This window comes from Macaca mulatta, chromosome X, assembly GCF_049350105.2.
Source record: "Macaca mulatta isolate MMU2019108-1 chromosome X, T2T-MMU8v2.0, whole genome shotgun sequence".
Classification (NCBI taxonomy): domain Eukaryota; kingdom Metazoa; phylum Chordata; class Mammalia; order Primates; family Cercopithecidae; genus Macaca; species Macaca mulatta.
In genome coordinates, this window is record NC_133426.1 from 157074805 (window position 1) to 157100979 (window position 26175).

Sequence of the window (26175 nt, forward strand, 5' to 3'; positions counted from 1 at the left end):
GGGATTTTATATATTAAAAAGTCCCTGTCGATTGGAGGTATGATATGCTGAGATTTAAAAAGTTCCCATCAAGAAGTTAACACCCTTATTGAAAGTCTATTTATACTTATCAAATTTGTTTTGATTTTTGGTCCTGTTTGTTTTGGAGATGTTAAATGATTTCATTAAAACCATCACTGCTAATACATTAAGTGTATTTATTTTCCTGAGGATCTTAGAGGCCACCTGCATGCAGAGGACAGCATGAACGCCCAGGAAAGACCTGATAATGCCCAAACTGCTCACCTCATACCGTACACAAAAATTAACTTCTAAGAGATTTATACTTCTAGGTCTATGATCAATTTGGAGTTAATTTTTGTGTATGGTGTGAGGTAACGGTCCAACTTCATTCTTTTGCATGTGGATATCCTATGGTCCTAAGCAATATTTGTTGAAGACTGTTCTTTTCATTTGAATAGGTCTTGGCACCTTTGTCAAAAATCAACTGACCATAGATCTAAGGGTTTACTTCTAGACTCGCAGTTCTATTCCATTGATCTCTAGACAGTAGTCTACTATCTTGATAATTTTGGTCTATAGTCAGTGCCGCAATTGATAAGTGTAAGTTCTCCATCTTTTTCTTATTTTTCAAGATTGCTTTGGCTATTCTGAGTCTTTTGAATTTCCATATGAATTTTAGCGTCAGCTTATCCACTTCTGCAAAAAATCCATCTGGGATTTTGTCAGGAATTGTGTTGAGTCTGTCACTCGATTTAGGTCTGCTTGACTCTTACACCAGAGGTCCAGCCATAGTCAGTCCTTCCAATCAAGTCAGTCAAAGAACAACAGTAAGGCTAATGCTTACTGAGCACTCACCTTGTTCCAAGGACTGTGCTGAGTGCTTCACATGGCTCCTCCCATGTCATCCTTACAATGATCCTAGGAGGCAGGGCTTCTTATTATCTTCATGTAAGAGATAAGGAAACTGAGGTGCAGACAAGTCAGGTGACTTACCCAAGGTGACAGTTCACAAGTGGCAGAGGTAAGGTTTCGACCCAAGAAGTCTGACTCCAAAGCCCTTGACTTTCTCAACTCAATATATAATACAAAGAGATCTTAATAAACCCATTTTTAAAAGGCAAGCAATCTGGCAGAAAAATGGGGGAAGAATGTGAAAATTTACCAAAGAGGCAAATGCAAATAGCCAGTAAATATATGATGCTCCATATGACTACAATCAGGAGAATGCATAATAAGCAATGAGATATTATTTTGCCCATCATATTGGTAAAATATTTTTTATTGATAAAATTCAGTGTTGGCGTGGGTCTGGGAAAACAGGTACTATTATAACAACATCAGTAACAGTGCATAATGGCAAATCCACTTTGGAGAGCAATTTGGCAGAGTTTTTTATAATATAAAATACACATATCTTTGGTCCTAGCAGTCACACTGCACTTGGGCACAAAGAACATGGACAAGAATGTCCGCTGTAGCCCTATTTGTAATTGCATAAAAATGAAATAAACCACGTGTCTGCCAGTAAGGAAATGGCAATATGGGTCATGGCCAAATCCATACCACTGGAACGCTGGTTCCACAAGGTTTGGTTTGTGTGTGATTTGTTCATGGCTGTAGCCCCAAAGCCTAAAACAGTAACTGATAACACAGCTGGCACTCAGACATTTACTGAATGCATACTATGGTATACCATGCAGTGGTAAAACGAATAAGGGGTGTGTGTGTGTGTGTGTGTATATATATATATGCACACAAATATGTATGTGTGTATATACTATATACCTATAAATATATATTTCCTTATTTGGAAAAAGGATCTCTGCAGATGTAATTAAGTGAAAGATCTCAAGATGAGATCATCCTGGATTATCTAGGTGGGCCTTCAGCCCACTAACAAGCATCTTTGTAAGAGAAAGAAGAGAGACACAGAAAGGGGAATACCGTGTGACAATAGAGGCAGAGATTGGAGTGACGCAACCACAAACCAAGGAACACCTAGAGCCACCAGAAGTGGGGAAAGTCAAGGAAAGATTCTTCCCTAGAGCCTTCAGAGAGAATGTGGCCCAACCAACACCTTGATGTAGAACCTCTAGCATCCAGAACTGTGAGAGAATAAAGTTCTGTTGTTTTAAGCCATCCAGTTTGTGGTACTTTCCTAAGGCAGCTGGAAAAAAACCAACATAGACATGTTCTCTAAGGACTTCAATACACATTAAATGAAAGAGCCTCACATCTGTAACATTAAAAAACAAAAAAACCACCAATTTCTATCTATAGATGTACATAACAGCATTGAAAACTAATTGGGATCAACATGCCCCAAACTGACTACAGTAGTTCTCACGGAAGTAGAAGGGAGAAGGGTCAACGGAGACCGTGGCTTTACTTTATAAGTAGTTATCATTTTTTGAAAGAATGGTTTAAGGAGGCCGGGCGTTGTGGCTCACACCTGTAATCCCAGCACTTTGGGAGGCCGAGGCGGGCGGATTGCCTGAGCTCAGGAGTTTGAGACCAGCCTGGGCAACACGGGGAAATCCCCTCTACTAAAATACAAAAAACTAGCTGGGCATGGCGGTATGCGCCTGTAGTCCCAGCTACTCGGGAGGCTGAGGCAGGAGAATTGCTTGAACCCGGGAGGGGGAGGTTGCAGTGAGCCAAGATTGCACTACTGCACTCCAGCCCGGGTGACAGAGCGAGACTCTGTCTCCAAAACAAACAAACAAATAAATAAATAAATAAAGTTAAAAAATGAAAGGAAAAAAAGGAAAATTGATAACAAAGCTTAGCGTTTGAGAAACTACACAGACTCCATTTTAAGAAAAGCCATGACTAGGTGTGGTGGCTAATGCTCATAATCTCAGCATTTTGGGAGGGCAAAGTGGGAGAATCACTTAAGGCCAGGAGTTCAAGACCAGCTTGGGCAACACAGTGAGATTCTGTCTCCACAAAAAAAATTTAAAAATTAGCCAGATGTGGTAGCACACACCTATAGTCCCAGCTACTTGGAAGGCTGGGATGGGAGGATCACTTGAGCCTAGGAGTTTACGGCTATAGTAAAGCTAAGATGGTGCCACTGCACTCCAGCTTGGGCAACAGAGCAAGACCCTGTCTCAAAAAAAAAAAAAAAAAAAGCCATTATAAAATCAATCTAAAAGGGGAAACAAATCTTTTATTCACTTTAAAGTAACTTTTTTTCTGAGTTAAGGAAGACAGCCCTTGGAGGCCATTGCTGGTATGTCACACCAGTAGGGGCTATGACTTGAGCTACAGAAAATGATATATCAGTTATCACACATTGTTAGGTATTTTTAACAAAGGATTTAAATATTTGAATTTTATTTTAAATAATATAACTATCCATTTCTTTTCTTTCTTTTTTTTTTTCCTTTTTTTTTTTTTTTTTTGAGACAGAGATCTTGCTTCATCATCCAGGCTGGAGTGTAATGGTGCGATCTCGGCTCACTGCAACCTCCACCTCCCGGGTTCAAGCAATTCTCCTGCCTCAGCCTCCCGAGTAGCTGGGATTACAGGCATGCACCAACACACCCGGCTAATTTTGTATTTTTAGTGGAGACGGGGTTTCACCAGGTTGGCCAGGCTGGTCTCGAACTCCCAACCTCAAGTGATCCTCCCGCCTTGGTCTCCCAAAGTGATGGGATTACAGGCATGAGCCACTGTGCCCAGCCACTATCCATATTTCATCTGATGAAGTAAAATATATTGTTTTTCTTGTGCATATATTCTGAGTGGACGATACACATTAATCACTGTTGTTTGTTTTTAATAGTTTGTTTGATCTACTACTCACGCTTTATTGAGGAAGTTTCTTTCACTGCATCCTCCAGGTTAAAATCATCAAAGTCCCCAGATCCTAAAAGTTAAAAAAAAAAAAAATTAAACTATCTTTGCATAAAATAAAGTAATAATGAAATACTCCCTAGAAATGGTCATTTCCCTTTAGAAAGTGAAGGAATAACAAAAGGTATTCCATGCAAATAAAAACCCAAAGTGAGTGGTGGTAGCTATACTTATATCAGACAAAATAGAGGTCAGTATTGTTAGCAAACTAATATAGGAACAGAAAACCAAGTACCACATGTTCTCACTTATAAGTGGGACTAAACGATGAGAACACATGAACACATAGAAGGGAACAACACATACTGGGGCCTATTGGAGGGCAGAGGGTAGGAGGGGGAGAGGATGAGGAAAAATAACCAATGGGTACTAGGCTTATTACCCAGGTGAGGAAATAATCTGTACAACAAACCCCCATGATACAAGTTTACCTATATAACAAACCTGCACATGTATCCCTGAACTGAAAATAAAAGTAAAAAAAAAAATAATCGATTTTTAAAGTCAAAAACTGTAAAAGGAGACAAAGGAGGTCATTATATGCTAAAGGGGTCAATTCATTAAGAAAGTATAACAATTGTAAATATATACACACCCAACATTGAAGCACCTAAATATACAGAGCAAATATTAATAGACTTCAGTCTACTGAGTAGTAAACTTAACCAAGGAGGTAAAAGACCCATACCTCCTAACCTGTACCTTGAAAACTATAAAACAATGATGAAAAATTAAAAAGACAAATGAAAATATATTCCATGTTCGTGTATTAGAAGAATAGTGTTAAAATGTCTATACTGACCAAAGTGATCTACAGATACCATGTAATTTTTAATCAAAATTCCAATGTCATTTTTTACAGAAATGGAAAAAACAATTCTAAAATTTGTATGGAACCAGAAATGACCCCCAATAGCCAAAGCAATCTTGAGCAAAATGCGCAAAGCTGGAGGCATCACACTTCTTGATTTCAAAATATATTGTAAAGCTATTGTAATCAAAACAGCATGGTACTGGCATAAAAACAGACACATCAACTAATGGAACAGGATAGAAAGCACCAAAATCAAATCAAATATTTACAGTTAATTGATCTCCAACAATGACAGTCTCTTCAGTAAATGATGTAGGGAAACTGGATATCTACATGCGGAAGAATGAAACTGGACCCCTATCTCATACCATATACAAAAATTAACTCAAAATGAATAAAAGACTTAAACGCAAGACCTGAAACTGCAAAGCTACTAGAAAAAAACACAGGGAAAAAGTTCCACAACATTAGTCTGGGCAACCACTTCCTAGATAAGACTCCAAAAGCACAGACAACAAAAGTGAAAGTAGACAAATGAGACTGAATGAAACTAAAAACTTTCTGCACAGCAAAGGAAACAACAGAGTAAAAAGACAACCCATGGATTGGGAGAAAATATTTGTAAACCATACGTCTGAAAAGGGGTTAATATCCAAAATATATAAGGAATTCAACTCAATAGCAAGAAAACAAATAACCCAGTTAAAAATGGGCAAAGGAGCTTCTCAAAAGAAGAGATATGAATGGCCAACGGGTATATGAAAAAATGCTCAATATCTGTAATCATCAGGGAAACACAAATTAAAACCAAAATGTGGGCCGGGCGTGGTGGCTCATGCCTGTAATCCCAGCACTTTGGGAAGCCGAGGCAGGCAGATCACGAGGTCAAGAGATTGAGACCATCCTGGCCAACATGGTGAAACCCCGTCTCTACTAAAAATACAAAAATTAGCTGGGCGCAGTGACATGCGCCTGTAGTCCCAGCTACTCGGGAGGCTGAGGCAGGAGAATCTCTCGAACCAGAGATGCAGAGGTTGCACTGAGCTGAGATCTCACCACTGCACTCTAGCCTGGTGACAGAGTGAGACACCGTCTCAAAAAACAAAACCAAACAAAAACAAAAACAAACAAAAATGTGATGTCATCTTACATCTGTTAGAATGGCTATTATCAAGAAGACAAATTATATTTGTTGGTGAGGATATGGAGAAAAGGGAACACTTGCACATATTGTTAGGAATGTAAATTAGTATAGCCATTTCGGAGAATGGTATGGAGGTTCCTCAAAAAAACAAAAAATAAAATTATCATATAATTCAGAAATCAATCCCAGTTCTGTGCATGCATTAATATCCAAAGGAATGCCAGGCGTGGTGGCTCTCGCCTGTAATCCCAGCACTTTGGGAGGCCGAGGCGGGCGGATCATGAGGTCAGGAGATCGAGACCATCCTGGCTAACACGGTGAAACCCCGTCTCTACTAAAAATATAAAAAATTAGCCAGGCGTGGTGGTGGGCGCCTGTAGTCCCAGCTACTCAGGAGGCTGAGGCAGGACAAAGGCGTGAACCCGGGAGGCGGAGCTTGCAGTGAGCCGAGATCGCACCACTGTGCTACAGCCTGGGCAACAGAGCGAGACTCTGTCTCAAAAAAAAAAAAAAAAAAAAAACCAAAAGAATTGAAATCACTATTTTGAAGAGCTATATGTACTCCCATGTTCATTTTGGTTTTATTTACACTAGTGAAGGTATGGAAGCAACCTAAGTGCCCATCAACAAATGAATGGATAAAGAAAATGTGGTAGATATATAAACGGAGTACTATACATCCTTTAAAAAGAAGGAAATTGTGTCATTCATGACAATGTGGATGGAACTGAAGGACATTATGCTAAGTGAAATAAGCCACGCACAGAAATACAAATATTGTATGATCTCACTTAGATGTGGAATCTAAAAAAGTTGATCTCACAGAAACAGTAGAAAGGTAGCTAACCAGAGGCTGAGGGGAGGGAGAGGTATGGGGAAAGGGAAAGTGTTGATTAAAGAATACAAAGCTTCAGTTAGACAAGAGGAATTAAGTTTTAGCAACCTACTGCACTGCATAGTGACCACAATTAATAATAATGTATTATATACTTTTTAATTGCTAATAGACTTTTACCATTCTCACTACAACAAAATAAGCTTGTGAGATAATGGATATGTTAGTTAGTTTGAATGAATCTTACTACAATATATACACAGACCAAAACATCACATTGTATCCTATAAATATATACAAAGATTATTTGTCAATTAAAAATAAATGTTAAAAATGATTTTTATTAGCCAGGCATGGTGGTGCACGCCTGTAGTCCCAATTACTTGGAAGGCTGAGGAAGGAGGATCACTGGAGGCTAGAAGTTTGAGGTTACAGTGAGTTATGACTGTGTATTGCTCTCTAGCATGGGCGACAGAGTGAGGCCCTGTCTGTAAAAAAAAAAATGATAACAAAACAAAGATTTAAAAATTTGTCTTTGTATGAAACAAAATAATACTGAAATTCTCTCCTGAAATGTTCATGGTCCTTTAGACAGTGTCATGAATGTAACTCCACAAAAGGGAAATCTGTCAAAGCCACCCAAAGATATACTGAGCTGATAGCCTTCCTCAACCTATCTATCCCTATCAAAAATAAAAATAAAAAAATAAAAACAAAACAAAACCCCAAGCTTCAGTCCACTAGAATGTTGAAGGCTCAGGTGTTTGGAACATGAAGTACTATCTCACAGAAAACCTTCTCCATAGAGAAGTAAGAGGGGTCATTGGAGCCCACAGCTCCACTGATGAGGGGCCAAGTTCTCCCACCCCACCCCAGGTCTCACAAAGGCTACTCTATATTTTGTCAATCCAGGGTACCTTGTCTCCGATCGCCAGCACCCCACCTAGACTAGAGGCTCTGACTAATCACACATAACTGAAAAAGCTCTGGGGAAAACGTTTTCACAACAGAATTTGTCCTCACAAGTGGACCCATCTGCCCAACCCAGTGTCCTACTGAACTTGATAGCTAATGTTCCCTCTAGATGCGCACGTAGTTTGTCATAAGGGTATATAGCTTATTAGTTCTCAAGCAAACCATTATGCATGCATACTGGAATTGACCAAATAAGTAAATGGATAGGGGATGGTGGGAGCCAGGTTTCTCACTATGAGAGAGAGGTTACAGATAACAGAGGCAGGCTAAAATGACCCATATAAAAATGGATTAGAGTAGGAGACTTTAAGCTAAGCACGAAATCGTATTTAGCTTAATTTTTTTTTTTTTTTTTCTGAGATGGAGTTTCGCTCTTGTTGCCCAGGCTGGAGTCCAATAGTGCAATCTCAGCTCACCAGATTCAAGTGATTCTCCTGCCTCAGCCTCTCAAGTAGGTGGGATTACAGGCGCCCGCCACCACACCCAGCTAATTTTGTATTTTTGGTAGAGACGGGGTTTCTCCATGTTGGTCAGGCTGGTCTCGAACTCCTAACCTCAGGTGATCTGCCTGCCTCAGCCTCCCAAAGTGCTGGGATTACAGGTGTGAGCCACCATCCCCGGCCTAGCTTAATATTAACATATAGTCATGCGTTGCTTAGCAATGGGGATATGTTCTGAGATGTGTTTGTTAGACTTCTACCATTTTGTTGTGCAAACATCATAGGGTGTCCTTACACAAATCTAGATGGTGTAGCCTACTACAAACCTAGGCTGTATGGTAGAGCCTATTTCTCCTAGCCTAGAAACCTGTATAGCATGTGACTGTACTGAATACTGTAGGCAACTGTAACACCATGGTATTTGTGTATCTAAACACAGAAAAGGCACAGTAAAAATAAAGTATTATAATCTTATGAGACCAACATCGTATATGTGGTCTGTCAACCAAAATATCACCACGTGGCACATGACTATATACAGATAGCTATATACAGAAATATTTATAGACATGAGTATATATATGGGTTAGTATAAAGACATATATTCCCTTGCTCTGTCAACTGAGAGGGGCTGGAAGCAACACCACCCTGTAGCAATGAGCACATCTAGCACCCAGGTCTTCGTCTCTAATCCTACTCTCCAATAAAGGGAACCAGGGCTCCTTGACTGATTTGACTGTGACAGAAAATATGTAAGATGAGCTTGAGTTTTGAAGCATCTTGAGGTGCCAGGAAGTAAGGAAGTTTTTTTGTTTGTTTGTTTTGTTTTGTTTCTTGAGAGGGAGTTTTGTTCTTGTCGCCCAGGCTGGAGTGCCATGGCACAATCTTGGTTCACTGCAACCTCTGCCTCCCAGATTCAAGCAATTCTCCTCTCTCGGCCTCCCGAGTAGCTGGGATTACAGGTGCCCAACACCATGCGTGGCTAATTTTTGTATTTTTAGTAGAGACAGGGTTTCACCATGTTGGCCAGGCTGGTCTCAAACTCCTGACCTCTAGTGATCCACCCACCTCAGCCTTCCAAAGTGCTGGGATTACAGGCGTGAGCCACCGCACCCGGCCTGCAAGTATTTTAAAATCACATCAATTGGTATCTGTCAAAGGGGCACAGGAATCAACTGAAAGAGCTCCCGATGGCTATGGCTAGAACAAATTTTTAAAGACTTTTTTCAGGACGGATATAGCTGGAACAATTTGAAGAACAAAATAAAATAGTATTCGGTTATAACCCAAAGTATAAAATAAGTATACACGAGTCCATGCTGAATGAATAAGTGATTACATAAATAAACAAAAGAGAGAGAATAGACAAATCTCTCATACAGAATAATTCAAATTCATTTCTGTAGATATCTGTCTCTCCTGGAGTATTGGCCACACATAGTAACTTCCTTCCAAAGATTACAGTATGATAAAGGGGGGATAAAAAAGCTTTACTCTTTACAGAGGAGAAACCTGACAAACACTACCTAAGCCAGGTGACCAAGGTCAACATGTACAATGATGAGTCCTGTTGACAGTATGTTCCCTTGATATAATGTGACAGGATGTGATGCGCATGGCACTTTGCCTATGTGGTCTTTCTTTCAAAACCCCATAACTCCAGTCTAATCATGAGAAAAACATCAGATAAATCCTGACTAGGGGGTGCTGTACAAAATACCTGACCAATCTTCAAGATCATCAAGGTCATTAAAACCAAACAGAGTTTGAGAAACTGGCATAGCCTGAGAAGCTTAAGAAGACGTAATGACTAACAGTCATGGGATTAGATTAGATCCTGGATTGGATTCTGGAACAGAAGAGGACTTTAGACAGAAACTGAGGAAATCTGAATAAAGTACAGACTTTAGTTAATAACAGTACATCTATACTGGTTCATTAACTGTGACAAATGCATCCTACTAATATAAAATGTTAATAGGGAAAACTGGATATGAAGCATATGGGAACTCTGTCCTAGCTTTGCAATTTTTCTGTATACCTAACTGTTCCAAAATAAAACTTTAAAAAATCAATTTCCTATAGCAAAACCAATTAGGGGCAACTGCTAAATGAAGAGATATAGCATACACAACCTCGAAACCATTTAAGGGGAAAAAAATAAAAGGACAACAGGAACAACCAAAACTCAAGTCAACCCAAAAGTCACCAGAGGTAAAAACAAAAAAAAAAGAAGAAGAAGAAGCAAGGACTATGTTAAATAGAAAACAAACTTTTTGGGTTTCTTTTTTGTAGAGATGGAGTCTCACTATGTTGCCCAGGCTGGTGGTCTCCAACTCCTAGTCTCAAGCAATCCTCCCGCCTTGGCCTTCCAAAGTGTTGGGACTACAGGCGTGAGCCACCATGCCCAGCGGAAAACATGAACTTTAACATAGGAATATGTATAATCATATCAGTAAAAAAACAAAAAGGGGGGGTGTAAATAGGCTAAAACTCCCATTAAAAGACAAATGAGATTAAAAGATATCTAACTATAGGTTACTGATAAAATATACATTTAAAACAAAATGGCAAAAAAAAAAAATGTAGAGAATGAAGAAATATATACCAGGCAAACACTAACAGGAAGGAAACAGACATGATATTAATATAAAATAAAATTCAAGACCCAAAGCTCAAAGCAGGAAAAGAGCAATATTTTATGGAAATAAAGCATATAATATACCAGTAAATAAAAGTTATGGCACTTAAAAACCTAGCTTCCAAAATTCTAAGGGAGACTTTTGCTTCTTGCTATGAGGGAATAACTGGGATCAGACCCGCCTTTCCACTGTAAATCATAAAATGAACAAAACACATGAGGCAAAATCAGCACTGAACAAGAAAGTAGTGAGAGCTTGCAATCCTTGAGATTAGGGAAATTATAACAGCTAAATCCAACAGGTGATCTTGGATTGGATCCTGAACTTATAAAGGCCATTATTGGGACAATCAGCAAAGTTAAATTAGGTCTGTAGACCAGATAGATGATAATACTGATCACTGTCAATTTCTGGTCTCGATGGAAATACTGTAGTCAGGAGGAGGGTATCCTTGTTTTTAGAAATTGCATACTGAAGTATCAAGAGGTAACAGGTATAGGCTTGGTGCAGTAGCTCATGCCTGTAATCCCAGCACTTTGGGAGGCTGAAGCAGGAGGACTGCTTGAGCCCAGGAGTTCAAGACCAGCCAGGGTAACATAGTGAGACTCCGTCTGAACAACAACAACAACAACAACAAAATTTAAAAATTAGCTACCAGGTATGGTAGCTCATGCTTATAACCCCAGCACTTTGAGAGGCTGAGGTGGAAGGACTCCTTGAGCCCAGGAGTTCAAGACCAGCCAAGGCCACATAGTGAGACCTCGTCTCTACTAAGAATCAAAAAAACTAGCTGGGTGTGGTGGTGCATGCCTGTAGTCCCAACTACTCTGGAGGCCAAGATGGGAGGATCACTTGAGCCCAGGAGGTCAAAGCTTCAGTGAGCTATGATCATACTACTGCACTCCAGCCTGGGCAACAGAGCAAGACCCCGTCTCAAAAAAAAAAAAATTAGCTGGGCATGGAGGCACATGCTTGTACTCCCAGCTACTCTGGAGGCTGAGGTTGGGGAATCACTTGAGCCTGGGAGGTTGAGGCTGCACTGAGCCTTGACAATGCCATTGCACTCTATCCTGGGTGCCAGAGGGAGACCCTACCTCAAAAACAAAACAAAAAAAGAAAAGAAAAGAAAAGAAAGAAGGAAAGAAGGAAAGATGGAAAGGGATCTAATGTTTGCAACTGATTCTGAAATGGTTCAGGAAATTCATACACTCACACACACACGGACGTGGGGTGGGGAGAACACATACCCATACAGAAAATGTGATAAATCTAGAAAATTTAGGTGAACAACATATAAACTCTTTTTTAATTTTGAGACAGGGTCTGGCTCTGTCACCCAGGTTGGATTGCAGTGGTGCAATCATGGCTCCTGCAGCCTCAACCTCCTGGGTTCAAGCGATCTTCTCACCTCAGCCTCCCAAGTAGCTAGGAACACAGGCACATGCCACCATGCCTAACTTTTTTGTATTTTTTGTAGAGATGGGGTCTCACTATGTTGCCCAGGCTGGTCTCAAACTTCTGAGCTCAAGCAATCTGCCTGCCTCAGCCTCCCAAAGTGCTGGGATTACAGGTATGAGCCACCGCACCCAGTCAAGAACTCTTTGTATTAATAATAGACATTATAGGGACAATTGTTAAAACTTGGATGGGGTCTGAGGATGAAGTGGTAATAATGTATCAAGGTTAGTGTCCTGATTCAATGGCTGCATTGTACATATGTAAGAAGATGTCCTTATTTGTAGGAAATGCAGTCTAATATATTGGGGGTGGGGGTGATAAGGTATTAGGTAACCAATTTACTCTCAAGTGGCTTGGTGGGGAAAAAAAAAAGTTCCTTGCACTGTACTTGCCGATTTTCTGAAAGTTTATAATTATTTCAACATTAAAAAATTAAAATATGCAAATACTTCAACCCAGCAGTTCCATTTCTAGGTACCTGTTACAGAAAAATACTAGAAACATGTACCCAAAGAAGTATAGACAAGGATGCTTATAACAGGAAAAAGAAATGGAAACAGCCCAAGTGTTCAGCAAAGATGAATGGTGAAATGAAATACGGTTCTTCCATACAATTAATGATTGTGTAGCTGTTAAAAAGAATGGGATAAGCCTATAATAGTGACATGCGAGAGATCTCCACAATACACTAATAAATAAAGCAAAGTGCAGAGAAGAATTTTTCCATTTGTGTGTGTGTATCCATATCTATATCCACAAACATCTTCTGGAAGTTTACACATGGAAACTGGTAACAGTAGTTATGTTTAGGGAATGAGAGTAATGGTCAGGGGAAGGGAGAGGGAGCATTTTACAATTAATTTAAACTCTGCCTTTTTGTTTTCGATCCATGTACGTGTATTTCTCCTAAAAGTTCTGCATCAATCCCTCCAAAGCCATAAACCTACCATCTCACTGGGTCTTCCTTCAAATCTCTATCTCTGCTTCCTCACCCAAGAATTGCAAAAATAGGTTCCCTGAAATTACATCTTACACAATAATAAGACGCTTTTAGCCTCAGCCATTCCCCCTACCGCTTGCTGATACATCCTGCTACAGGTCATCAGGTAAATATGCTAAGAGGAACATCACACAGTGTTGTGCTATGTACGCATCCCTTGTTGACCTTGGATTCAACAGACTCAAACTATCTGTGGATAAAACCAATTTCAATCTAGATCCTGAGCTATTAAGATGTCTTCTAAGCCCACAAGCAAGCACAGCTGCTAAAATCAAGTTCAGAAGAAATATTCTCAGGAGACATAATGCACCTCAAAAGGTGCAAAACAGTGTCATGTTCTATACCCCTTCTATGCAATCTATTAACTAAACTCAGTTTTGGATGCAGGCAGACCACAATCCTCTGTGTTAGTGACACAGACTAACCCTCTGGCACCAACACGCATTAGAAACAGCTGATTCACCACAGGCTCAATTCACAACCCCCAATCCCTGTATCTGGGCAGCCAGTATTCAAGTATTCAGCAGAAAATTACTTCCACTGCAGAGGGCCACCAAGAATTCCTTTTAATGTAAAAAGCACGTAATGAGCTGGTAATACTTGTCTGAAAACGTCCTTTGGAAATGTTGCCCACGGACTTGTGCATGTCCTTGAGAAGATTAATTTCATAAGTGCTGTTTCTACCCACAGACACTCCAACAGCCAAAGTCTGTCTTGGAGTAGATTTTGTCCCTTTGGGAAGGAACACAAGCTTGACCTCAAGTTGCAATTTGACCCAACAGGACTGGCATCTAAAGCTAAGGCTAAGGGTGCACTTCAATAAAGGCTGTAAAACAAGGCACAGCTGCCCTTGTTAGAGAATGCCACCCTGAATTGGCTGTGATCCAGCACCTACCAATACCTGATTGAAACGTCTGATCCTTGAGAGAGACCATCTGATGGGCCCCTTAAGGAGCCTTTCATTTGGATTTGATTAATCATTCCCTCCTCTGTTGTTGCTATCCACTCCACTGAGTTCATCCTGAAAGTACAGCCATTCCAGTTAAGTGTTTTTCTGTGTCCTCTCTATAGACTCGCCCCACTTAACATGGTAGCCACTAGCCACATGTGGCCTTTTAAATTAAAATTAGCATTCGATAATTTTTAAAAATTCTGCTCCTTTATTGCACTAACCACATTTCAACGCTTCATAGCCATATGCAGCTGGTAACTACTGTGTTTGACAGCGCAGATAAAGAACATTTCCATCATCACAGAAAGTTCCATAGGACAGTGCTGCTCTAGACAGCGAGCTCCCTGAAGCAGGGACTGGCACTTGGTAATCTCCATGCCAACACCACACACAGACCCGGCAGCAAGAAAGCATTTCCTAAAGGTGTGTCCATTTTGATTATCAAAACTCTGTCACCAGTAGACACTGCCTGATATTACTTTGTGACAAAATCCATTTGGATTTCATGCCAAGAGCAAGCATTTCTGCAGAGGAATGTGTCTGCTGCCTGCTGCTGGATTAATAACTGTAGAGGCAACTGGGACCCCAGGCTGCCAAAGATTTCAGACGCAAAGTAGGGATTCCAGCAGGGAGACTGGCACCTCTCAAGTGGCCAGTTACATCTATCTCCCCTGCTCTCTAAGGATGGTTTCTATTCTACCTTTTTCCTTTGTACAGGTAAGCAGTTTACAATTTGGGGGGAAGATGGGCCAGTATAAATCCTAAGTGAATGAATACTCACCTAAACTGCATCGGTTTTTTAATTTTAAAATCCTGACCCTTTTCTGGGCTGGACACGGTGGCTCACGCCTGTAATCCCAACACTTTGGGAGGCCGAGGCAGGCGGATCACAAGGTCAGGAGTTCAAGACCAGCCTGGCCAACAGAGTGAAACCCCATCTCTACTAAAAATACACCCGTAATCCCAGCTACTTGGGAGGCTGAGGCAGGAGAATCGCTTGAACCCAGGAGGCAGAGGTTGCAGTGAGCCAAGATCATGCCACTGCACTCCAGCCTGGGCAATGCAGCGAGACTCTGTCTCAAAATAATAATAACAATAATAAAATAAATAATAAAATCCTGACCCTTTTCTGTGGATGAGTAAGAAAGCATACCAGGGACATCTTAGTCTGGTAATCATAGATGCATCATCTCAGGATTTTCCATTTCTCTGCCTTAATGGAGTCTAAGTACTCACACCATCCCTACATTTGTCCAAGAAAGCCAGGACGCCACTCACCTGCCTGTCATCTGGGCTAGTGCCTGCATCTACACCACAACTTCAAGAGAACAGAGCTATTTATCAAAAAGGAAACCAACTTGATCAATGGTGAGATCAATTAACAAATGCAAACAAGGCCCACTATAAGATGGACCAGAATCAAAGTTGGACCTGAGGGATTGAATCACGACCCAGCAAATGTGACAGTGGCACAAGCCTCTAGATCACTTGGGTTCAAGGAATAACACTCAAATCAGTCCCAGTAGATTGAGTCTGCTAATGGATGGGTGGGGAGCACAGCTTGATTCAACTTGAAACGAGCCATTTAATAAGAACGTTTCACCATCATATGATAAAGACCTCACCTGATGCAGCTGCTTGTCAAGTCTTGCCTCTCCCCTGCCCTCTGGCAGGTCAGAAAAACAACTTCACACCTCCCTGTCTACCATGGAAACATTCCTGGACACTGCTTGTGGAAAATCTATGCGACAAACTCACTGGTATGTATGGCCAATTTTACAAATGTCTCTTTGGTGAAAACAACTTCTCTCCCTTAACACAAACAAGTAGGTGTCCCTCTCCCACCTTGTGCTGGAGAGGGTGGGGCCAAACCAAAAATGCTAGTTGTTGGTCCCCAGTTTCCCTGAATGTTTGCACCACTTTAACTCTTGTTACCTCAGTCTAGATTTGAACACATTTGTCTTGATGAATTTATGCTTTCACACCTCAAAGCATGCTGAGTAATTAATATCCTCTGGGCTTGCTAAGCACTGCAGCATTGCAAGTGAACGTGAAAATGGCTTTCCTCTTATTCTGATTGCTAAATGGATTTAGCTATTGCCACCTGAGCTCCAAATAATTTCATGAATAAATTTAAATCACTCCCAGAGAGGACAATAATGACATGAAGCATTTCAGTCCACAACAGCCACTGCCACCAATCCACCTGCAGTGGCCATAAGAACTCTGACCCCGGCACTGACAGGGCACGCCTCCTCTAGTTACCCACTATGGGAAGGAAAACATGGTAAATAAGGGGACATTGAGATGCAAGCACCACGGGTAAAAGTCCTAAAGTGCTTTTACATATTCCCAGGAAGTATCTAAGCGTCCGTATGTAGAAGGTTGTTTAATTTAAATGCAGGGGAGGGATTTTTTTTTTTTTAATAAATTGTATAAGTCACTTTGTTGGTGAGTTTGTAATCTTAAGGCCAATTTCAATCTTCCTTTTCACACAGAAACGTAAATGTCTACAACGGTTGTTCACAAGGAAATCCCAAATGTGCTTCAGATGCCTGCAAGGATAACCTTTTCCAAGAAGTCAGAGCTGAGAGCTAGGGAACTACTTAGCAAAAGAAAAATGGAGTGGGCGCCAGGGGCTAGGGAGTGAAGGGAATGAAGACTGACTGCTAGAGGCTGAAGGGCATGGGGTTTCTTTTTCGGGTTGTGAAATGTTTTCTAGAACTAGATAGTGGTGATAGTTGCACAACATAATGAGTATATTAAACACAGAGTCGTAGGCTTTAAAATGCTGAATTTTATGTTTTGTGAATGATGCCTCAATTTTTAAAAAATGGTGTAGTGTGTCTCCATATACTGTCCCTGGCATTCCACTCTGTGAGGGAGTGCCCTCGGACCTCAGAGATCAGATGTCAGAGATCAGAAATCAGCCCAAGAGCCACAGTGGTTAATCATTAGGTAGCAGACACAGAAATTGCCCCAAAGCCAGAAGATGCAAGGTCTTGTCCCAGACTGCCACTCACGGACTGGGGGTCCTAGAGCAATCACTTGATCCCATAGGAGTGACCTGTTCCCCATACGTAAAATGAAAGTGTCATACCTGATTACTCCTCCTCCCATGGTATAAGGTGGATGGCATGATAGAAATAAAACTAGCAAAGACAAATAAGGTGCTGTCATGATGTGTCATGAGGCTTAGGGTCCCATGATAGCCCTATGACAAGTGGCACATTGCTCTCAGGGCCACAGTGTCTGTGAAGCAGTGCAAGATACTAAGTGCTTTGTTAACTGGGTGTGGTGGCTCATGCCTGCAATCCTAGCACTTTGGGAGACTGAGGCGGGCAGATTACCTGAGCTCAGGAGTTCTAGACCAGCCTGGGCAACATGGTGAAACCCTGTCTCTACTAAAAATACAAAAAAAAAGCCAGGCATGGTGGCACGTGCCTGTAATCCCAGCTACTTGGGAGGCTAAGGCAGGAGAATCGCTTGAACCCGGAAGGCAGGGGTTGCAGTGAGCCAAGATTGTGCCACTGCACTCCAGCCTAGGCAACAGTGCGAGACTATCTCAAAAAATAACAAATAATAAAAATAATTTAAAAATAAAAATAAAAGATACTACATGCTTTGCAAAAGGTGACAATGCTGGTATCATACACAGAATTGGGGCCAAGGTTTCCAAACTCTGGTCAAAGGCTGTTGTTCTAGGGCAACATATGAGGATATCAGCACTGGTGACCAGCTTTGGAACCAAACAGGCAGGATGCTCTGCCACTTAGCAGGAGAAACACCTTGTGCAAGGGACTTGACAGCGCTATACTTCAGTTTCCTCAGCTATAAAATGGAGATAACAATAGACCCTATTGAGTCAATGTTAGGATTAAATAATCATTATATATAAAGCATTTAGCACAATATGTGACGTAGGAATTCCTCAAATGTTAACTAATATTATCATTAAATTTGGTATTAAGTAGAATCTACTAGTAAGTAGAAGGTCTTCAATAAATATGCATGAGTAAATGGCTTATAAGAGACTCATTAAAATGTTCAAAAGCTTAATGGATGAAGAGAGAACAAAGCCACACTCTAAACTCACCCAGTGTTTGATGAGCCTTTAGATTCTACTGATGTGACATAAGTTTGGGAAACTGAGGCACAAGAATGTAAGTGATTTGGACAAGGCCACCCCAAATCAGTCTGTTGATTAATAACAAATGCATATGGTATTGCCTTCCCCTGAAGGCAGCATAAACACCAATGGATCCTGTGTACTTTCTTAAGTCAGGTAAGAATCTATGTCTAGTTGGTGTTACATGGATGAACATTTCCAAATCAGAGCCAGGCAGAGTGGAACAGGATCTCAGAAATCATCAAGATTTTCAGTCTTGCCATCTGGCCAGGCCAATGCAGAGGGAGAAAGGCACTGAGCACGAGGCACCTCCTCCCATGTATCCCCAACCCAGGCCTTTGTCCTCAATTCCAATCCTGCAGGTCCTGCTATCCAGGAGAGATTTCCATAGCACCTCCAAGAAAGCATGTCCTGAATTGTACTCTGTCTTCCCTTGTGCTAGTAATCCTCGTCCAGCTATCCTTGTGCTAGCAATACCCAGTCTTAACTACTGTTGTGTTGTAGCAAGTTTTGAAATTGGGAAGTGTGAGTCTACCAACTTTGTGCTTGTTTTTCAAGCTTGTTTGGCTATTTTGGGTCCCTTAAATTTCTGTATGAATTTTAGGATCAGCTTGTCAATTTCTGCAAAAAGACAGCTGGGATTCTGATAGGGATTGTGTTGAATCTGTAGTTCAATTTGGGAAGTATCATTCCATCTATTTTTAAACATGCTCAAATCTCTCCCATTTTAACTAGAAAACCCTCTTTTGACTGTATATCCCCATATTGATACTGCTTTCTCTCCCACCCCTTCATAACCAAACTCATAAAATGACTATCTATCCTTGCTGTACCTGCTTGCTCCCTCTCGAATCACTCCTCAATGTCTCACAGCCAGCTCCCACTCAGAATCCACGAAACCAAATGCCAAGGCCTGCCTCTCCAACCTAGACCCTTTTCCTGAGTTCCCTGAACTCATGCAGTTTCACTGAATGGCACAGCCACCCACTGCGTTGTCCAAGCCACAAAGTTGTACACTGTCTTGACATCTTCTCCTTCATTCTCCACAGCCACCCTGTCACCAAGAACTGTCAATTCCACCTCCACCACATGCACAAAGCCCACCACTTTTCCACTGCCACTACCAAGCCAGGCAGCGATCATCTTTCCCCCTGGACAACCACAAACACCATCCTCCTGCTCCTTCCAGGTCTATGCTTCAACCAATCCATTCTCCACACAGCAGGCAGGGAGTCCTCCTTTTTCCTTTATAAACAAACTTCAAGGCACCTCACTTCCCTGCTCAAAACTCCCGAAGACCTCCTCACTACACTGAATATAAGCTCCATATGCCTAACTATGGCCTGCAGGCCCCCCCCCCACAGTATTACATAAATTATATTGTTTTCAAATAATGTGTGTCCACTGTGAAAATCTTAGAAAATGCAGAAAAGAAGAAATAAAATAACAGCAAGTGGTTAACAATATGGATGAACCTTGAAAACATTATGCTAAGTGTAATAAGTCAATCACAAGAAGGCAAATACTATATTCCCATTTTATGAGGTCCCTAGAGTAGGCAAATTCACAGAGATAGATGGTAGAATGATGATTGCCAGGGGCTGGGGAGAGTGGGAGATGGGAAATTGCTTAATGATTAGAGGTTCAGTTTTGCAAGATAAAAAAGTCATGGAGATTGGTTGTACAACAATGTGAATATCCTTAACACTACTAACTATATACTTAGAAATCATCTAAGATGGTGAGTATTATGTGGGTTCTTTTTCCACAATTAATTAAAAAAAAAAAACAGCAAGTGATGCTTTTTAAAAATCAAAGTTCAGAAAGACAAAGCCAATTATCGCAAGGCATGTTAACTTTGGACAGAATCTGAAATATCATCTAATAGACCATCCCTAAAATGCAGCAAAGTAATCTCCAGTGTATAATAGCAGTTCTCAGCCAGGGAGGATGAGCTGACCAACCTCAGAAACCTCCTCCCCGTCAGAATTCACTGGGCTGGGGGCCCAGCCATGTGCTTTGGAAGTGCATGCATTCATTCGAAGAGTCACGTTTTTGGAAAGTTTTTGTGTTGACCCCAAAACTGGCCAGTGGATTACCCTGGCACTACAAAGAATTAGTTCGTCCCCTGTTGTCGTATGGTCCTTTAGACATGTGAATCCTGTGCTAAGGGTCACTGGCTACCCGCACCAGTAGATCTTGTCTCCCCGCCACAAACTCCACTTCAACCACTTCCTCCCTTTGACTTGTGCAACTTTTCTCCATGAACTTGTCCATGTGCGTCATACCACCAGGAAACAGCTTGCTCAAATTCCCTTCCCAAATATACCTAATGGCAGACTGTGGCCTCTATCAACAATCACACTCAAATTCAACACCTGTGTACACAGTTAGGCGATGAAACCCCAACAGCCATTGGCACTTCTGTGGTGCTTTGTAAACACTGACTAAGCAATCTGGTAAGCAGCGTCAAAAACAGAATGAGGCCAGGCAGGGTGGCTCATGACTGTAATCTTGGCACATTAGGAGGCCAAGGCAGGATGATTGCTTGAGCCCCAGGAGTTTGAGACCAGCCTGAGCAACATGGTGAGACCTTGTCCATCTAAAAATTTAAAAAAAAAAAAAAAAAAAAAAAATTAGCTGGGTGTGGTAGTACATGCCTGTAGTCCCAGTTACTTGGGAGGCTGAGGCAGGAAGATTGCTTGAGCCAGCCAGGGTGATAGGGTGAGACTCCATCTCTACAAAAAGTTTTTTAACATTAGCCAGGTGTGGTGGCATACACCTGTAGTCCCAGCTACTCGGGAGGCTGAGGTGGGAGGATTGCTTGAGCCCAGGAGGTTGAGGCTGCAGTGAGCCATGACTGTACCACTGCGCTCCAGCCTGGGAGACAGAGGTAGACTCTGTCTCAAATTGAAACTATACAAAACAAAACACAGAATGAGCTAGACCTTGGATATCAGTACCTCCTGCTCCATAACCTTCTGAAGCCAGCTTGTCATTGAAGCAGGCAATCAGTCTGGCTCATCCCACACCACAAATCTTCCAAGTGAGTAAGAACCCACTGATTCCTGCATCTGTAGAAATGGGAGATAGGATATATGACAACTTCAAGGAACATTACTAGGCCCACATCCGCTTGATTTGGCCAACTAAATCCCTAAGCCATTTCTACAGAATATAAATTAAATAAGCATTTAATACTATGCAAAATAAAATTACAGCTATTCAGCTGACCTTTCCCCTTTTCCACTCTGTACTTGTGCCTGTTTACAAGCCCAGTGGGGAAGGTATGCCAAGCATATAGATGTTCTGAGGCTACAACAAGCCAATTAAAACAACAAAACAAAACAAAAAACTAGAAATGACAAATATCCTGCAAGTCTAGATTGTTGAACATGCCTGATCAGGTTGGAGAGGGAAGCAGGAGGAGCCCAAAGAAAGTCTCCTGTGTGTCCTAATGTGGAATCTAGCTTGCCTACTTTCTAAGCCACATTCCAGCCCACATGTGTCCCTTAAGACATGAACCAAGCCAGGTTTGGCAGCAGGCACCTCACCATTAAGGCCAGCTCAGCAGTGGCCATGCTCACCACTAAGAGCCCAGCAACTTAGTAGACCACGTTTATCCCCCAGTTTCACAGAACACATACATGCCCCTGACAGGGATCCCAAATTTTCCATCCCTACCTGGAACATGTAGGCACCAGCAGACGTGCACATAGAAACAAATATTACACCAGAGGGCTACTCATGTTGCAACAAAGTGATTTTCACAGATATAAATGTTGCAACAAAGTGATAGAAACACATTACAACAAAGTGATACTCCATGGAAACAAATGTTGCAACAAAGGATAATCTTATTTGTGTGAAGGACTAATATTTCCTATTCCATTTTATCTCATTAAATATGCTAGTTGCAACTCAACTACTTGCCCAGGCCACTGATGGGTCAAGCCCCAGGTGCAACAACACTGTACAGATGCTGCCTAAGAAGTGACGTGTTTCTCGTATCACAGCCAATCCAGGACTGAAGAAACTCTCTAACCAGGAGTATTTTTTTTCTTTTCTTTTCTTTTTTTTTTTTTTTTTTTTTTTGAGACAAAGTCTTGCTCTGTCACCCAGGCTGGAGTGCAGTGACGCGATCTCGGCTCACCACAACCTCCGCCTCCCGGGTTCAAGCGATTCTCCTGCCTCAGCCTCCCAAGAAGGTAGTATTACAGGCATGTGCCACTGCACCCAACTAATTTTTTGTATTTTTAGTAGAGACAGGGTTTCACCATGTTGGTCAGGCTGGTCTTGAACTCCTGACCTCAGGTAATCCGCCTGCCTCGGCCTCCCAAAGTGCTAGGATTACAGGTGTGAGCCATCGCACCCGGCCTACCATGAGTATTTTCTAACCAAATGTGAGAGCCCTCCCCTCCAAGTCAAGATATCTGGATTCTTCACTTGGTTCTGTGTCTTCGAACTTGGGCAAGTTGCTCCCATCTTCTTCCTCCATTTTCCCATTCTGTAGAAGGAAGGGATTGGATTAGATAATATAGGACAACATCCACTTATTGAAGACCTAGCAAGGAGCAGCTGCCATGTCAGACACATGGCATCAACACTTTAGTGCTTTGTGAGCTGGCATGGTGCTGATGAGCAGCCTCTTTCACCAATGAGGAGCTGAGGCTCAGAGAGATGCAGCAGCACGGGGGCATGCAACTGGACAGGTCTGATTCCACCACACATGCCTGCCCCTAAGGTGCTCTAAAAGTAAAGTGCTATGATGAGACAGCTGTATTTTCTGTTGATGCTATAACAAATTCCCACATAGTGGCTCAAAACAGGACAATTTTATTACCATGCAGTTCCAGAGATCAGAAGTCTAAAATGGGTGGCCTTGGGCTAAAACCAGGGCATCAGCAGGCTGTGTTCCTTCTGAAGCTTCCAATCCATTTCCTTGCCTTTGCCAGCTTCTGGAGGTCACCTGCATTCCTTACTTAGCTCACAGCTCTTTCTCCATTTTCAAAGCACATCACTCCAAACCCTGCTTCTACCATCACATCTGCCTCCCTCTTTGACATATCAGGCCCCCTGTGATCGCATTGGGCCTACTTGGATAATCCAGGACAATTTCCCATCTTAAGATCCGTAACTTAGCCCTATTTGAAAGCCCCTTTTGCCATGTAACGTCACATATCACAGGTCCCAGAGATTAGGATGTAGACCTCTGAGCAGGGAGGCAGCATTAGTCTACCGACCACAACAGCCAATAACCATTGTCTGTTTTACTGTTTCAAGCATTTAAATTGTTCACTACTGCTTCGATGAAAGAACTCTTCTCCACGTCATTACTCCAGAGTGAAAACCCACTTCATGCTGGGTAGTTAAGGAAGGCATGCCAGTGTGGCAAACTTACACTAAAAGGGGCCAACTCTGGAGTTGCGTAAGTGCATTTGGCCAAAATGACATTTTTAGAAGTTCGCTCTGTTGTGTGAAGACTTGTTTGTAGGAGGCCAGTTGGGGAGCTGTGGTTGTTTTCCAAACCTGTAAGGACAATGGCTTGGCACAGGATGATAGCTCCCCATCACACCCTGGACCTCTGGACTTCACTTGGTTGCTAAACCTCAGCAGGCTCTATCCCACCTCAGGGCCCTCGCGGTTCCCTCTGCCTGGAAGACTCCTCCGATCTCTTCCCTTCACTAAATTCTGCTTGGGCACCTCAGACTCCTTTTCTTTTTGAACAGCTTTGTTGAAAGTGTGAAATTCAGTGATTTCTAGTATATTCACAATGTTGTGTAACCATCACCTATCATTTTCCAAAACATTTCCATCACCCCAAAGGGAAAACCCGGACTCATTAAGCAGTCCATCCTCCTCATCATCCCTCTCCCATCCCCCAGCAACCACTAATCTCCTTTCTGTCTCTATGGATTTGCCTGCTTTGGACATCTCAGATGAATGGAATCATCCAATACGTGGTCTTCCATGACTGGCTTCTTTCACTCAGCATGTCTTCAAGCTTCATCCATGTTGGAGCATGGATCCGAATTTCCTTCTTCTTATGGCTGAATAACAGTCCACTGAATGAGTAGACAAAATTTTGTTCATCCATTCATGAGGTGATGGTCATCTGGGGTTTTCTTTCACTTTTTGCTATAATTATACATAGTGCTCTGTGAACATGTACAGACGGGTTTTCAGTTTTCTTCGGTCTACACGTAGGAGTGGAATGACTACTTTTGACAGTAAAATACAATAAGCAATCACCACAGCAGTTTCTGAAATCCATTCATGCCACACATTCCTGCTGCTTATCACTGACCCCTCTTGACTCCCAGTCCTCAGGGAGGTGTACAGGGGACTACTACCCCACCATTCACAGCCACTTTAGGCCATGTCACCCAGACTTGCACCTTCAGATAGACACAAGAACACACATAAGTGCACCTAGACATACTCCAGTAAAAGTGAAATGATATGTGTATAGGATGAAGCCAAGAAATGGAAAAGTTTTACCCACACATATTTGGAAATTATTTAGGAAGAAGAGCTCTGAACACTGTAACCTGGTCTGACATCCATGCTGTGTGGTGGTGGGGCAACAAAGGGCACATGTGCTAAAATCAGATCATCTGGGTGACAGCCATGCCTCAAACCCCCCACCCACCCACTTCCCTGCGGGGCACCTCAGTTTCCTTGCCTGTAAAATGAAGATGATAAAACAGTCCCTGCTGTATCAGACTCTTGTGCGGACTCAGTGAGCTGGCACAGGTAAAGCACAGTGTTCAATAAGCGTGCACAGTCCTTCCCTCCCCCTAGGGGCTTCAAGGGGCTCCAGCAGTCAAGGCCAGTCAGTTCTCTTAGTTTACAGCTCCGCCAAAATAGACCTAGCAAGAAGGGGTCTTCTCAAGGTCACTCAGCTGGTTGGCACAGGTCTGGGACTATAATCTCTTTAATGATATAAAAGCACAACGAAACTCCCTTGGGAAGACTAACTTCAGAAGTGATAAGCCTTTTCTATAGCACAAGCAGCAATGCAAGCCGCATTTAGCTGGAACAATCCAGTGCACCATGTTCAAACCATTCAAGGGTAACAACAAATCTGTCTTCAGTCCCCCATCTGGCAATCACTGCTACTACCATGAAGGGCCAATCCCAGAGACATACCTGAGAAGGATATGCCTGAGAGATGTTCCAGTATGATATGACCAAAAAAAAAAAAAAAAGGAGGAGAAAAATCCAAGTAGCAGAGAATGGCTAAGGACCTATGAAGTTACAGTCAGATAGGCAAGATGCACCTCCTTTGGGAGCCCTTCTCTGATGTGTCCCCTCCACATCATCAAAACACCAGGTGTAATTTCATCAGCTTGGCTCTTGCAACCCCCACATAACAGGAGCCCATGGGGACAGTGAGGTGACCAGTCCTCTAGTCCTCTTTCTTGTCCTAGTCATGAGCCCAGAGCCTGGGCCCAGCGAATGCACATTTGAACTTTCGCTCTGCTCATAAAACAAGCAGCCCACCAAGTGCTTTTCTCAATAGCAAGCCACTCTTGAAATAATTTAATCTGAAATGATCCTGTCTGTTTTACCTGCCTACTCTCTCTGCCTCCACTTTGGGTCATTTAATTATTGCTACCCATAACAAGATGCAAAACTGCTTAGGAATTCCCTGGGGGCTGGTTGGCTGGGGACTTGTTGGTAGCTAATCCACAAAGTCTTTCCTTAGCATAGGCAAAGAGTGATGCCTTATACTTTTGTTATGGGCTGAATTGTGCCCCCTCTCAATTCATACATTGAAATCCTAACTCCTATTAACTTAGAATATGACCATATTTGGAGAGAGGGTCTTAACAGAGGTAATCAAGTTAAAATGAAGTCATTAGGGTGGGCTCTAATTCATTATGACTGGTATCTTTACAAAAAGGGGGCATTTGAAC

At 42.0% G+C, this 26175-nt stretch overlaps 1 protein-coding gene across 5 annotated transcripts in view; it reads right to left on the reverse strand.

Annotated features, from left to right (window-relative positions):
• Nucleotides 1–26175, reverse strand: part of CD99L2 (CD99 molecule like 2) — a 123846-nt gene that overhangs the window by 54256 nt on the left and 43415 nt on the right. For all 5 annotated transcript variants that reach the window (XM_077987874.1, XM_077987873.1, XM_015128388.3 and 2 more), the window contains exon 2: nucleotides 3815–3877. In XM_077987874.1, coding sequence (XP_077844000.1) covers nucleotides 3815–3877 — 63 coding nt within the window. The remainder of the gene's footprint in view (nucleotides 1–3814; nucleotides 3878–26175) is intronic.